At 42.0% G+C, this 14,504-nt stretch overlaps 1 protein-coding gene across 1 annotated transcript in view; it reads right to left on the bottom strand.

Annotated features, from left to right (window-relative positions):
* Nucleotides 1-14,504, bottom strand: part of zgc:171482 (zinc finger protein) — a 52,799-nt gene that overhangs the window by 24,747 nt on the left and 13,548 nt on the right. Inside the window, exons 2-4 of the mRNA XM_058651222.1 lie at nt 11,533-11,649; nt 7,047-7,139; nt 378-555 (exon numbers count right to left, since the gene is read on the bottom strand). Coding sequence (XP_058507205.1) covers nt 378-555; nt 7,047-7,139; nt 11,533-11,643 — 382 coding nt within the window. The 5' untranslated portion in view covers nt 11,644-11,649. The remainder of the gene's footprint in view (nt 1-377; nt 556-7,046; nt 7,140-11,532; nt 11,650-14,504) is intronic.

Below are 14,504 nucleotides of genomic sequence, written 5' to 3'. Positions count from 1 at the left end.
TGAAGAAAGCTTCAAACCGATGAATCGATTATCAAAATAGTTGACGATTAATTTTAGTAATTGATTAATAATCGAATAATTGTTTAAGCTCTAGTGTCAATCCACCAGTTTTTGTGTTGAATGTTTTTCTGTGCACTGGGGGCATAGTCCCCAAAAAGGACACAAATATAGAATCTGTGTAAATGAGGAACTCCCACCTACAGTCAATTTAGAGTGTCCAATTTACCTTATCCCCATATTGCATGTTTTTGGACAGTGGGAGGAAACTGGAGAACCCTGGGAGCAAACCCACACACACACGAGGAGAACATGCAAACCAGTGCAGAAAGGCCCTTAGTCAATGTCAGATTATTAGATGACTGGGAAATAATATATACCTGTGTTTGTTGGGCTGGTCATGGCTGTGGGTAGGTTTGGCGGCTCCCCCAGCACCAGGCGGACTCTCTTTGCATGGGTTTTACCCTGGTAGTGTGACTGGGCCACAATGGCAGAGGTGAAGAACATGTTACACAAGGTACAGCACTTGTTCCTGTCCACTTCTGTCTCTGCACATTCCTGGAAGGAGCAGCAGAAGAGAAGAGAAGAGAAGAGAAGAGAAGAGGGAGACATTGTAAAAGAGAGCCTTGGAGGGGAGAGGTGTCATGAGAGAAAAATAGACCCTGCGGGAGGAGGGGATGATAAGGGAGGTGAGGAGGGAAAGAGGTTGGTGTAGAGGAAGACATTAAAAGAGAAACGGGGTGAGGTGAAGGTGAGGAAAGGAAAGGAAAGCGCAGTGATGGGGAGAGAAATGGAAAGATGTGTACTTTGTTCTGACCTCAATGGGCTTCATATCATTATCATGCCCACAAACACACACTTACACAAAAGCAAAGAGAGGGCAGATCAAATATTCATCTGAATTTTCTGAGCTGAGATCCATGGCTTTGGCCTTTCACAGCTGCAGGTCCATTACTAACGAGGAGGAGATACAAACTAAAAAAAAGAACAGCTACAACCATTCAGTCACAGATAGGATATGTGTGTATTGAAAGTGACACTAATGTGGTCATTTTCAGAAATGAAAAAGCCGTGACACTGTCTTAACAGGCAGGAAATAGCTGGAGCAAAGTGTCGAGTATGAATCGTGTCTCAATCCAGGGGCTGTCTTCTTCAGAGGGTGCACTCGGCTGTGGCCAAACACTGCATCCTTCCATCTCTGAGCAAATGAACTATTCATCCACACCCAAAATATCCCACGATGTGCTGCACTATACTTTTGAGCGGCCAACAGTGACAACAGAACAATATCAAATAACAGTTCTGCAGACCAGGAGCCAGTGTTCCCAACAAGAACAGAAACCTAAGTTTACAAAAACAAGTTTTTATAAATCGCATAAAACCAAAGTTGACTGGATCCATCCATTCATATGTGCATGTATATCTGCAAACATGGTCCAATAGTCCCTTGTTTCACTCTTCACTTGCTTGCACCACCCTTCTGTCTCGCAATCGCTCTATTTTCTCCTTTCTCTTCACACCAGCACTCTTTCTTGTCCAGGTGTCAAATCCAGTTGGAGAGAAATCACAGTCTTTAGGAGAGAGAGGACAATAATAGAAAAGCATCTGCGACACCACATCAGAGTGTGTGAGTGCGTGTATCTATGGATTTGTGTGTGTGTGTGTGTGTGTGTCCTGTCAGCCCTGGTTAGCATCATGGACAGTGTATGTGAGAGTTAAGGACACCTTTACCTTCCAGGCTTCACTTAATCTCTCAGCTGTCCCATCTCTCTGACTCTTTTCTTCCTCCCTCTTTCTCACTTACCCACTCTATTCTCCTCTTCGCTTTTTGCCGTCCCCTCACTCTCAGCCACCCCTCCCCTTCCCCACCCTCTGGGCACAGTCTCAGTAACTCTATGAGTTGTGAAATTAAATATTTATCTGTATTGGCAGGCATGTCTTCCTTCCCCTTTTCCCGTTTCGCCTCCTCTACACCCGCCCCCTCCCCCCCCCCCCGCCCCTCCCGTGTCTGTCCCTTCTGTCATCATGTCAGAGGTTTGCTTGGAACGACCCCAGACTGCTCTCGACCCAAACCACTGCCCTTCTCAGCACTGTGTCTCCCTGCCAGGGGAAGATGAAGCCAGTGTGAGAACATTTGTTTATATGGGAGTTTGATTACGTGTAAAACAGAAACGGCTCATCAGAGCGTCACACATGATCTTTCATTCACAGATTTCTGTGTCCCTCCTGCTACTATTCTTGTCTCCTTTGTCCATGTTGGGCATAAAAAGGAATGGGTACACAGTGGAGCAGTGGTTAGCACAGTTGCCTTGCAGCAAAAAGGGTTTGCGACTCACTCAGACCAAGGGCCTTTCTGCACGGAGTTAACATGTTCTCCCCGTGTGCCTGTGGTTTCCTCCCGCAGAACAAAAACATGCTGAGGTTAACTGGATACTCTAAATTGACTGTAGTTGTGAGTGTGTGAGGGACTGACCGCCTGTCAGCTGGGATTTGCTCCGGCGGCATCGCGTCCCTCATGTGGAGGATAAAGCAGTAGATAATGAATGAATAATAGAAGAAGTTGGTACACAGAAGGAGAAAATAGCAAGAAAAACTCCAGGCTACTACATTTTTGGACAGACGAGGAGTCAAATTTAATATATTGTCACCTGTTACCTAATGGAGGTGGACTCACTTCATTTGATAAATCGATTTCAACCGAGCTAGTTCGATTTAACAGTGCATGAAAACAAACTGACTTCTTTTTAACCCTTCTTGTCGTCACCGACAGGATTTGGCATGCATACCTCTCATTACCGTAACTCCTACACCGTTTGTGATATCTAAAAAATTGGCGATCTGTTCAGGGTCCACCCCCCCGCGATCCTCACGTGGTGGATAAAGCGGTATAAGATGGATGGATGGATGGATGGATACTGGAGAGCAGAGAAATAGAGCTTTGCGCCCATATACTTGTCATTACGGTAGCCCTCAGGATTTCCGCAGAACAACCGTCCAATCACAGAGAAGATTCACCACACGTTTGTGACGTCAGCTCCTCAGTATCGTCATTCCTACACGTTTGAATAACTGCCAGATATCTAAAGTGAAAGTTATCTCGGAAAAAAAGGGGCCAGAAGCACTCACTCATTAAACATTTTTGACGATTCTACAGCAAATCAAAATAATTATCATGACGGCCAATGATCTCCACTGTCAAAATCCACAGAAAAGCATAAAAAGCAGGCAGCGGAGAAGGGACGGAAACACTAAGACGCATCTACTTAAAGGTAGAAGGCAACATAAATCGCGCCACTCTGCGACAGATGTAACACCGGGGAATTAATGACTGTGCGTGGAAAAGTTTTTTTAAACAGTCTGAAGTGACTGACATGATTGTCGGCTCGTTACAGCTACTGCTCTTCTAAGAGAGTCACTGTTCTATTTTCCTCTATATTCTGTCTCTGCTGGAAGTCTCCGGTTCTCCCTCGCTCTCCATACCTGTCGCACCTCACACATTTGTTGAGACTGATTTGCATGTGACGCGTTTGTTGTGTGTGTGTTTCTGTTTGTGTGCACACACACGCCGCATGCATACCCCCCCTTTCTTATCCGCAACCTGACAGTGACGTCTATATCACAGAATATTCCGTGTTTGGGTGGCTTTTTATTCCTGCTCATGCACCTAACAATAGATTCCTAATTAGCTGTTTATCTTCCACCGTCTGTTTTGCTTTTCTCTCTGCTCCCCCTTATTTCTCCCACTGCTCTGTGTGGAGGCACTGCGGGAAAAACATGGCTAAATATACACATGGAGCAGCACAGGGAAACAGGCACTCTCATTTGGAGTTTGAAGAGGCATTGAAAGTAAATTTAAAGAGGGGAAAGGTGCAAATGTATAGCTTTACTGGAGACTATGAGGTCAGGAAAAATTGCATTTTGTTATCACCAGAAAACTGCACCGACAGACAGACAGATGGTGAGAAAGATGGAGAAACTGGGAGGGAAAAAAACCCAGGATCAAACTCCCTTTCATCTGGGAGCACCTTTATGACCTACTTTCTCTGTTCTGTGACAAACACTTTTACACACAAGCGCACAAACCTCAAGGCATGGCATTTTACTTTGGTAGACGCCGGCATTTCATTCTGTGGGCAAAAATCACTCTCTGCCGTTCCCACTGGACTGCACCACGTCAATCAGGATGAAAACACGGGGGCAAAATGCTAAGATGTAGTCTGCGAAGGAAGATGAACAAAACTTCCCAGAGGGGAAAATAAAAAAACCATGAAAGAGATGAAACGAGAATTTTTTATCACAAACTCAGTGATGGGAAACTGGTCTCCAGAGAACTGTTACTTCTTATATTGCTTTTCCAGCATTGACAGATAATCAATGTCACATCGCTGGGTAAAAGGTTATGAGCAAAGTGCTAGCTGCGGTACTCGCGGTGAGGTGTGTGTGTTTGTAATGTGTGAGCTCGTGGTTTGTGTGTGTGTGTGTGTGTGTGTGTGTGTGTAACCCTCAGACGAGGTGAAAGCCAGAAGGAGCTGAGTCACGTCTTATTTACTTACTGTAAGGAGACAGATGGGAACGCAGGTGTGTGTATTTCTACAGTATGTGTGATGGTTTCAGTAAACCCGTGTGCCTTTGACACGCCCACTGCACAAATGTCTGCACAAGAATCAACATTTTAACCATTTTTGTAAGTAAATGAAAAAAAAAACATCTTGTATTATAAAATCCCAGTTTATTTGTGTAATCTATCTTAGTTATCAGTTTGGTTTAGTTTTGTAGAGGCATCTGCTAATTCTTTTTTGGCCATATTCCAAAAGTATTTTTTAGTAAGCGTAATATTTTCTTTTTCAATAGACACAAGCTGCCCAGTGAGCTTTACAACCAAAACCACAACTTTAGCACGCTGGAATCTCACACACAAAAGGTAACAGAATGGCTTTTCATTCTTCCACACGTTGTTTTTTTTTTTGGATAAATGCAACACAAAAACGTGTTCGTAAACTCATTCTTGGTTAATGAAGGTTACATTCAAACTCATTTAATGTTGATAGAAATTGTGACACCAGGATATCCACATTAGACAAACATAAATTACAGTTTAAGCATTGGTCAGTTTCATTATAGGTTGGATACTATCCAAAATCCTATCCCATGCTTCACTATGCACAGACTGCAAAACTGTAAATAATAATCAGCAAAAGCATTTTAGCTGAGTCATGGTTGGGCTGTTTAGTTCTTCTTTTAGGGAGAACAGTATTTGTTACACAGTTGGAGAATTATGTCTTTGAAATGACTTGGCATAGATGTGTTGTTAACAGCTTCATATGTTCATAAATGGACGATAATATCGGTAGATACTCGAGTTTATGATATTGTCCCATCCCTAGTACAGCTCCCTTCTTTTCTGTTGTGACTTCATATTTAAAAGTGAACGACTTAGTGCTTTAGCCTTGTTTGATTTAGCTAAAGGAGCTGCCTTCAATTATAACAGTTTGAATATGTTTGATTACAGCCCCAAACTGTCATTTTAAAGTGAGGATTAAACTTTGATGATTTGTCAAGTGTGTAATAACTTCACTGTTTACAAACATCATTGATGCATTTTTCTGTCAGTGGGGGCCCGAGGGTCAGTGGATTTGGCACGGCACAATTTTCCTTAAAGAAACTCTTCATCTTACCCTTCACGTGTCTCCTCTTTGTCATTCTCTATGTCTCTAGATTTCTCTTATAGTTTGATAAACTGTCTTTCCACCAGACATGACCGTACATTTGTAATATATGTCATCTGTGCGTGTGCCCCATTCATCTTGCAAGATGGATGTGCTATGGTAAAACGTCCTCCTTCCACACACACACACGTTTGCACAGCTATTCTTCTAAGGACACCGCATTAATTTCTATTCTTTTGAACAGCCTGAACAAAGCCTTATCCTGAACCATGACCATAATCACACGATGCCTACCTTAACTTAATCACAATTTAAATCTTAACTTAACCAGTTCCTCAGAAATGAGGTTCTGACTCATTAGGACTAGGTTTTGTCCTGGTCCTGAAAATGTAGAGGTAAAAACACACTAACACACACACAGACATACAGCAACAGTACTGCGTCATCTTCTCACAGTTCACTGTGGACGCAACTGCAACCTCATCATTTGCGAGAGGATCCTAGAAACCTAGATATACACAGACACAGTGGCCCATCTACATCACGCACACACCTGCACACAGACGGTGGTGCTGTACTAACCTCCAATACTCACATATAAAGCAGGCTGGTGGCATCGGCTAACCCTGTCTTACCGAGAGCACCACAGCTGAAGGAAATCTTTTCTAGAAGGAATTATAGCTCATAAGGATCAAACCAAAGTTCCCATGAGCACTTGGCTGCAATGGGCAAGTTTAAGAGTGAACTAGGCCATTACATTGAGTCATGTCAGAATAATGCTTCAAATGCACACACAAAATACTGTAAAATGTAAATAAATGTAAATAACATTGTCACAGGTATAATTAGACAGCAGAACAGGATACATGAGAAATACAATAATTATGTGTGCAATTTGGATATATTAAATACTTTCGGGCTAGGCAAGTCATACTGGCGCTCCAGTGTTTCAACCAGGCCCTTGAATGATATTTTTTCTCCCGTATGAAACGGAACAAAACCTTTGACAACAGCAGACGTTTCCTCCCGAGCTGATGTTGCGGAGTTTAGTCGAGCAACCCGTGCAGGATGATGGACTCTGAGGCGAGACCGCATGTTTGTGGTGCTGCCTACTTTTACCTGTTACAAATTTGCCATTTGTCAGTTAATGGCATGTTAACAGCTCGAGAACAGCTCCTTTCAATAACTCTGAAACACTTCACAGACTTCCTTCAGAATTACACAAGTTTGAGGTCAATCAAATGCGTGATAATGAGGGAAATCAAAGGGACATACAGAAACACAATACTCGGTGTATTATTAAGATTCTTTTGTTTAACACAATACATTTCATTTGGGGTGAGAAAGTGTAATCGACACAGACAAAACAAAGTATAAACTTACTGGGTTGTCTGGCCTCAGTCTCTTGGAAGGTGGTCCTCCATCTTCAGGGTGAAGCATGTAGAACAGGCGAACCTTGTTGGCATGTTTTTTACTCTGAGCGAGAGAAAGAGAAACGGAAAGTGAGGGGGAGTCAGGAATCTGAATTAGATTTTATTCAGTAAGTCCAGTCCACCCCCCCCAAAGAGGCTAATGACCCAGGCTAGCTTAAGCTCTCTGGAAGCCTTGAGTGCAGCATTATATACAAGAAGCTTCTTAGCGCTTGTTGATAGAAAAATCCCAGCACACTTCAGATCCATGCAGTCTTTCATAGGTCTTAAGTGTGCACAGATTTTCTTTACCAACTTGAACTATTTTAAGCCTCCAGCACTTCCACAGAGAAGGAGCCGGGTGAAGTGTGCATCTTTCTGCTAAAAGGAAAAGTGATGAAATCATTTTGAATCCAAAATGAGACGACACTGACAGCTGTGAGTCTGATGGCGGTGTTGTGTTGTTGGTTAATTGTGTAGCAGTGTTTCTGTATGGCATGGGCTGATTGATTTCATATAGTTTAAAGGTAGTTGTGGTGCAGGTGTGGTCTACTGATGCTTGTACAGTTGCGGTTGAACAGTCTGACTGCAGCAGGGGAGGAAAAGACCTGCGATACCTTTCCTTAACACACCGAGAGGTGCAGCAGCCTGTCACTGAAGGAGGTCTGTGAGGTCACAGTGTCTTGAGACATTGGTGAAACTCCTCCATTAAAGATGATAGCTTAGCGCATCCTCCTTTCACCCACCAAACTTAATATAGTTTTCACTAAAATATCATAGTGGTACGGTCACACTTTACCAGCATCTCCAACTTCATCAACACTGGTTGAAATGAGCCTCATACTTCAAATACTGTATTGTCTGAGGTGGTAAAACAGCTACAGCTGGGGCCACATGGTTAGTGTAGTGGTTAGCACTCTTGCTTTTGCAGGGTTCTCCAGTTTCCTCCCACAGTCCAAAAACATGCAATATGGGGATTAGGTAAAATGACTGAGGGTGTGAGTGTGAGAGTGAGAGTGGATGGCCTTTCACCCTATGTCAGCTGGGATTGGCACAGAGCCCCCACGACCCTCATGTGGAGGATAAAGCGGTATAATATGGATGGATGGATGGATGGATGAACTTAAAAGTCTAAGGTTCTGCACCAAACAAGGTAGTGTAATTGAAAGGTGTAAAAATATTTATTTACACCTCCATAATGAATTAGTTCGGCATGCCAAAAGTCTAAGTATACCTGTAATTTTCAAAAGATGCGACACAGCTGAACACATACTTCGAGCTAAGAGCAACAGCTGCAGTGAAAATTGCAGGAAGGACAGTGGAGGGGAAAAAAGCTGTGAGGACGTGTAAATTAATAGCCTTACATCACTACCCTATTATTAGTTTTGCCTAATTACATTTGTTTAAGTGAATGTGTTGCTTGGATCTGGATGTATTCTGATGGTGTGTGTGTGTGCGTGCGTGCGTGTGTGTGTGTGTGTGTCACTGTTTTAGCCTTATTCTTTTCCCTGGTGTCAAAAAGACCAGAAAATAATTAAAATACAAAAATCACAGTTCAAAATGTTAAGACTAACGTCGTATCTTAAAAGCACAACAAGCACAAGGCTTTAAATCAGTCTCTGTTTTGGGATATTATTAACTCTACACAAGCTCAATGGAATGGCTTTGACATTGCCTACAGCTAACAGAGAAAAGTAAATCAACAAAACAAGAGGAGGTCCTCCTACACAGGAGTAACCTCCTGCTGAGAAGTGGATCATCTGCAGCACAGGGATATCATGTAATAATAAAAACCACCGGAGAAAGCGAAAAGGGATTTGTAAGACTGAAATCTTTTGACCCTTTCGCAATCAACGCACTGAGCTTCACAGCAGACCTTTCTCATCATTAGGTGGTGCTTTCAGAGCATGCACATTGTTTGTTATCTTGACCATAACCTCTTCAGGCGTGCAGCACAAGTTGCCATGGTGATGTATTACTGTAAGAAACAATGAGTGAAATCATGAGAACCTTGGGTTTAACTGCTAGTTACCTTAATCTCCAACCATTAAACTTTTCTGTATCCCGCCCTTGGGGTACCAGAGTAATGGTACAGGATGGTACGGGTGGAGCTAGACCCACAACAGTCAGCTGATTGGTCGACGGAAAAGCGCCACTCCCTTGCGACCGGTGTTTCTTCTACGCCCGCAGAATATTCTCATACAAAGCTTGATGTCTTGTCTTGTCGGTTGCGTTGTTGTCTGATGCTTCACGTTCAATGTTGTAGTTCATTCACATACAAGTACTGTTCGTTGAAACGCAAGCCTGACCGAGGCTTTACTGTTTTAAACCGTACCGTCATGTACCAAACCGAACTGGAAATACAGCATAGAACATAGAACACGCCCCTGACTGTGTTTCATTGCCTGCTCTTAATGCTTACAAGCTCCAACAGTGGTGTTTATATGAAAGGATAGAGTGCTGTCTTTGAAGCTGCATACTGTCACATTAACGCAGAACAGTGGACATCATTGACATGCTGTAGGGTAAGGAGTATATTAAGTGTTGGTTTAGACGGCCCTCGTGTCTTTGCATACACAGCTTCGCTGTACATATGGTTTTATTGGCACACTGCGACCTTCACTACTGTATAACATCTATCATTGTATATAAATTCTACTGCTTCTGCTTTTTTTTCCACACGCAAGTGGAGACATTGTCAGAGAAATTGCTTTATGAAACACGTCGAGGGAGAAAATGTGGTGATGGATGTGATTAAATTAGAATGTGTCAAATGTGTAGCGACAGGTTTATACAGACTAGATGGCGAGAATGAATTTTCACTCATGTTACGTTACAATCTCACATCTAATGACAGAATAATAAAAGAAAAAATTAAACTCCTGTTTCAATCCCAGAGAGAGGCTTCTGTCCCTGTGCTGTGTTTTAGGGAAGGTTGTAAAGGAGTACACTAATTTGATCTTACATTAAAAGAGAGAGTGGTACACGCTTTAAATTCAGCAACAATTTGCAGATGTCACTGAAATGCCTCGTATACAAACAGAATAGCATCTGGTTCCCACTCAGTTTCTGCAGTATATGTAATGTAAATGACGTGCTCTAATTTTAAATCAACCAGGTTTAGTATATACTTGGTCATGTAGTCGATGGCTCTGGAATATAGGAGCGAGAAGCTTGAGTATGCGTGTCTCCTTGGTTACAACCCTGAACCCTCACTGACCCTCCGTCGTCCTTCTTTTCTTATGGACTGTGCGTATTCTTTGTCTGCTTTTATTTCTTCCCAATGCGTCCATTTAAAATGAAGAAGAAAGACAGGATAAATAATAAACATAAAGATAATAAACGTCTGCCTCGTCATCCTCGTGTGGGTGAGAGGAAACCGCAGAGAGTATAATGGCTCTTGAAGAAGCTGAAACTTTCGCCCTACTCAAACTAAACACTGACATCATTTCTGTTTGCAAAGATCAAATGTGTTGTTCTTTTGTAGTTATTAATAACAGCAGCAGCTCACGTACCTTACATTTCTTTTTGTCTAAATGTGCAGCAAACGTATCTAAACACACAGCATATCTGCATGTACTGTAAGCAGCGGCTACATGAGAGAGCAAGGCCAGGGTTTTTAGGGGAAGGAATGCAGAAAAAAGAAAGGTGCTCTTAAAAATGAAAGGCCATTCTGTTGAATAAAGATAGGAAAGAAACTCTGTGATTCATCCCTTTTTATAATTGTACTGTATTCTTTTTTTTCCCCCTCCAAACTATTTCTGTTTGCATGTCTCACACAAAACACTTTCAATTAAAATAGAAATATTTCCTGCCTCGTCTCCAGACTGACCTCTGCAGAGATCCTTTGTGAAAGAGTGACATTGAAAGGCACGCAGTGACTCAGCCGTGCCCGTTTGTGTGCACAACTCAAGTCTGTGGGTTTTTGTCAGACACAGCAATGGATTACCCCCAATGTGCATGTTCTTTGAACATCTGTGCACACTCCTGTGCACGCTGTTGTTGTCCTTGCTTAATATTCTCCAGACAGGGGCCTTGTACTCATTAATTTGCTTGTTAATCCCAACTGTGTCTTGTATTTAGGACAACTGCAACGCACTTAAATGCACATGCAATGTACAGCCATACACAACACAACACACACTTCCCCGGTAAATAATGCAGAGCTGGTTATTTAATTGACCTTCATTAAAATAGTTTTAGAGCTTCTGCTGAGGAGTAGACTACATTAAAAAGAGAAATGTGTGTTTGTTGGTGTGCAAGTGACTAACATTACCATATTGCATTAAGTCGATGTGTAATGGATGAGCTGAGTTAAATGCACAAACACAAATTGGTACAAATAAGGCTTATACAAAGTGTGTAGAGTGCAGAAATCTGCCAGACATTGTTTTGTTTTGTTTGTTTTTGTGCAAATTTCCCCGTGTGTATGTGGAAAAAACAAAAAAAAACAATCTCACCTCATAGTGAGCGGTGCGCTGGGACTCGGAGATGAGCTGGGCATTGCAGATGTTACAATAGCTCTCTGTGAACAGCCCTCCATCCACGACGCCCGCCGATTTCATCTTCATCTGAAACTGCAGGAACACACACATGCCCAGACATAAACACAAAATATGAATATGTTAAACATTCACTTTGGATTAAAATGCCAGTCAGACCTTACAGTTTTGGAGGGGCATGAAAATGCATCTTATCTCAATTTATGATGACAGCTCTGCCAAAAATATGTTGATCCTCTACTAGAAAATCCTCTCTGTGGTGATTTTTGGTTGCATTCTTCCACACCAGAGTTATAAAACATGGTTAAACCTGTTAGAAACAGTGATTAAACCCTTCTCTTTTGCCAGCAGAGAGTTTTTTTCTGTCGCTTTCCCCCAGTGAGTTGTGTTTAATGTCACAAAATGTGCTGTCAAGAAACAAAAGAGGGACGTGCAACACAAGAGAAACAGGCAACCGTGAGATGAGCGACAGCAGCTGCACTTTCATATCTTTTTAAATTTGACTTCAGTCCATTTTTCAGACTCTCTTTCAGGGAGCAGATTATTTTAAAATGCTGCATTCACCTTGGCGTCATGTTGAGTGGTTTGACCCAGTGGTGACTGCTGATTGTATTCATTCTCACTGCAGAAAAACAATGTCTCAAGCCAATTGTCACGCAAACATAATTACTGATTGTTTTCATTTTCAATAGCTATGATGGGTCCTTGTTTTAATTTTGGCTTTCTCCTTTGAAGACCGAGTTTTTTCACCATAAAAACAAAACAGAATGAAGAACAGAGAGCAGCATATTAAAAAAACATAAACAAACAAAAAAAACCCCAGTAGGGCTGTAGTTTTAAGGCTTTGAAGACTTGTATATCTCATCAGCTGTGGTTTGCACAGGAATAACATTTGAAGAGCTTGTGATATAAGGGTGAGCTTCTGTCCAAGGAAAAAAAGAGGTCAAATGTGGACAAACTAAAGATCTACAAGTTAATTTGTGAAGCAGAGCAAAGGTGTTGTTATGGTTTCTATCCTGCAGAAATGTGTGCAGCCTCACCACTCTCTCTCTGCAGCAGCCTCACCACTCTCTTACCTGACCTTGTAACTACTGATAGTAGCGGCGTAATTAAACATTTTGGCTGCCGATTGAGCAAGAAATGCATCTAAACTAATAATGGTCGACCTTGTTGTGCGGCGTAGACGATGACTCTTTAAGGCAATCACTTTACCGTTAAGGGGAGTGGAGCAGAATATCGGCACGTGAGGAGAAGACTAAAGGGACAAACTGGGTGAAATTAACAAGAGCTCAAAGCGGCTGCAGCCAAAGGACGATATTGGTGGTTCACAGGCTTGATCCAGTTACTGAAGCCATTAAATAAATTGTTATAAGTTCTAAAAAAAACAGACCTCTAAAAAGTCATAAAAACGACTCTTATTTGTTCCATTGTTGTGAGTGATTTCCTCTCTTCTACGGTTATTTACTTCAGTTGACTCAAGTTCATTTCAACTAAAATGAACAAGGTAAATTAAATTGCATTCATTTAACTTGGATGAAATTCAATTTGTGTGCTAAAACAATTCATTGGTTAACAGATTACTAAATGAATGAACTATTTTGATTATCAGTTTATCAGTTTGGGTGTTTTTTGTAGATAAATTAATATGGTTTTTCGGGTTTTGCAGCTTCTTAGATGTTAATGTTTTGTGGGTTCTTTGCTCTCTGTGTCAAAGAAATCATCAAAACTGAATACATTTGGTTTGTGGACAAAACAAGACCAATCAATTTGAGGTTTTTGTTAACACGGATCAACATTTTTCAACATTTTCTGACATTTTTTAGACCAACAAGTAATTTATTTATTGTATTTATACCGAGTTTTTATACAATCTTAAGTTACCACTCCGGGGCTCCACTGACAATTTTCCAAAGGTTTTTGTACCTGTGTTTTACACCCCTGTCAGTGCAGGGAACCTGTCTACGACTTCTGTTCTCGGTAGCATAATAGAAAATGGTGTAATGATGTGCTCCAAGGTCTTCAATTTTATACTCTCTTCATTACAGGTGCCCTGTCGGCCCCGCTTTGACGGGGTTAGGGTGAATAACGGGTCTATAGGGAACTGACCAGGAACGGCCACCATTAAACTGGTTGAGCTCGTTGCCTCAAGGAAGGAAGTTACAGGACAGGATATATGCAGGGGCATCGTATTAAATAGCCCGCGATACATGGATGCTGCTGCTGCTGCTGCTGCTGCTGCTGCTGACTCAGACTCTGTGACTTTGACGGAATAGTCTCATGTATGTCATCCTGGGAATCACAACGTTATCGGTGAGATCAGATAAAACCTCCTCCGTGTGTCAGCAGGGGAAAAGCAGGCAGGAATTCGTACTCTTTATCTGAGGTGTAGCGTGTAATTACCTTTTAGCCAACGCATGACACATGACACATGCACACGCGATACACACACTTTACAACAATACTGGTAATTACCCTTGTCTGTTCATCCTCTGTCTGTTTAGTGCACCCAGGACCTTCCAATTACCTAGAGAAGTGCTGTGGAGACACTCGCTCCATTATTTAATTGATCCTCCAGTAACGACCCTCATGGATTAACTTTAAAAGGTAAAGCATCGGCTTCGGAGCGCCAGACTTAATGATCTGCTTTACATGTGCTCAGTAAGTTACAGATCTGTGTAATAATATTCATACCGAAATGCCACCTGGTGTGAGTTGTTTACAGAGAAGGAAAGAAGACACACACACACACACACACAGTGTCCTGTTAGACATGGTGAAGAGGATATATTTTGCAAAATGGCACTTTAAATGTGCTCACAGAATTTTGTGACATGAAGACAGACACTTGTGCGCTGTGTTTTTGGACGTCGGCCAAACCGGAGTGAGCCCATCTTCAATCTTCTGGCTAATTAAGAGTGGTTGTGACGGCG

This window comes from Solea solea, chromosome 15, assembly GCF_958295425.1.
Source record: "Solea solea chromosome 15, fSolSol10.1, whole genome shotgun sequence".
Lineage (NCBI taxonomy): Eukaryota > Metazoa > Chordata > Actinopteri > Pleuronectiformes > Soleidae > Solea > Solea solea.
Note: the sequence above shows the minus strand (reverse complement) of the source record. Positions and strands in the feature narration are given on the sequence as shown.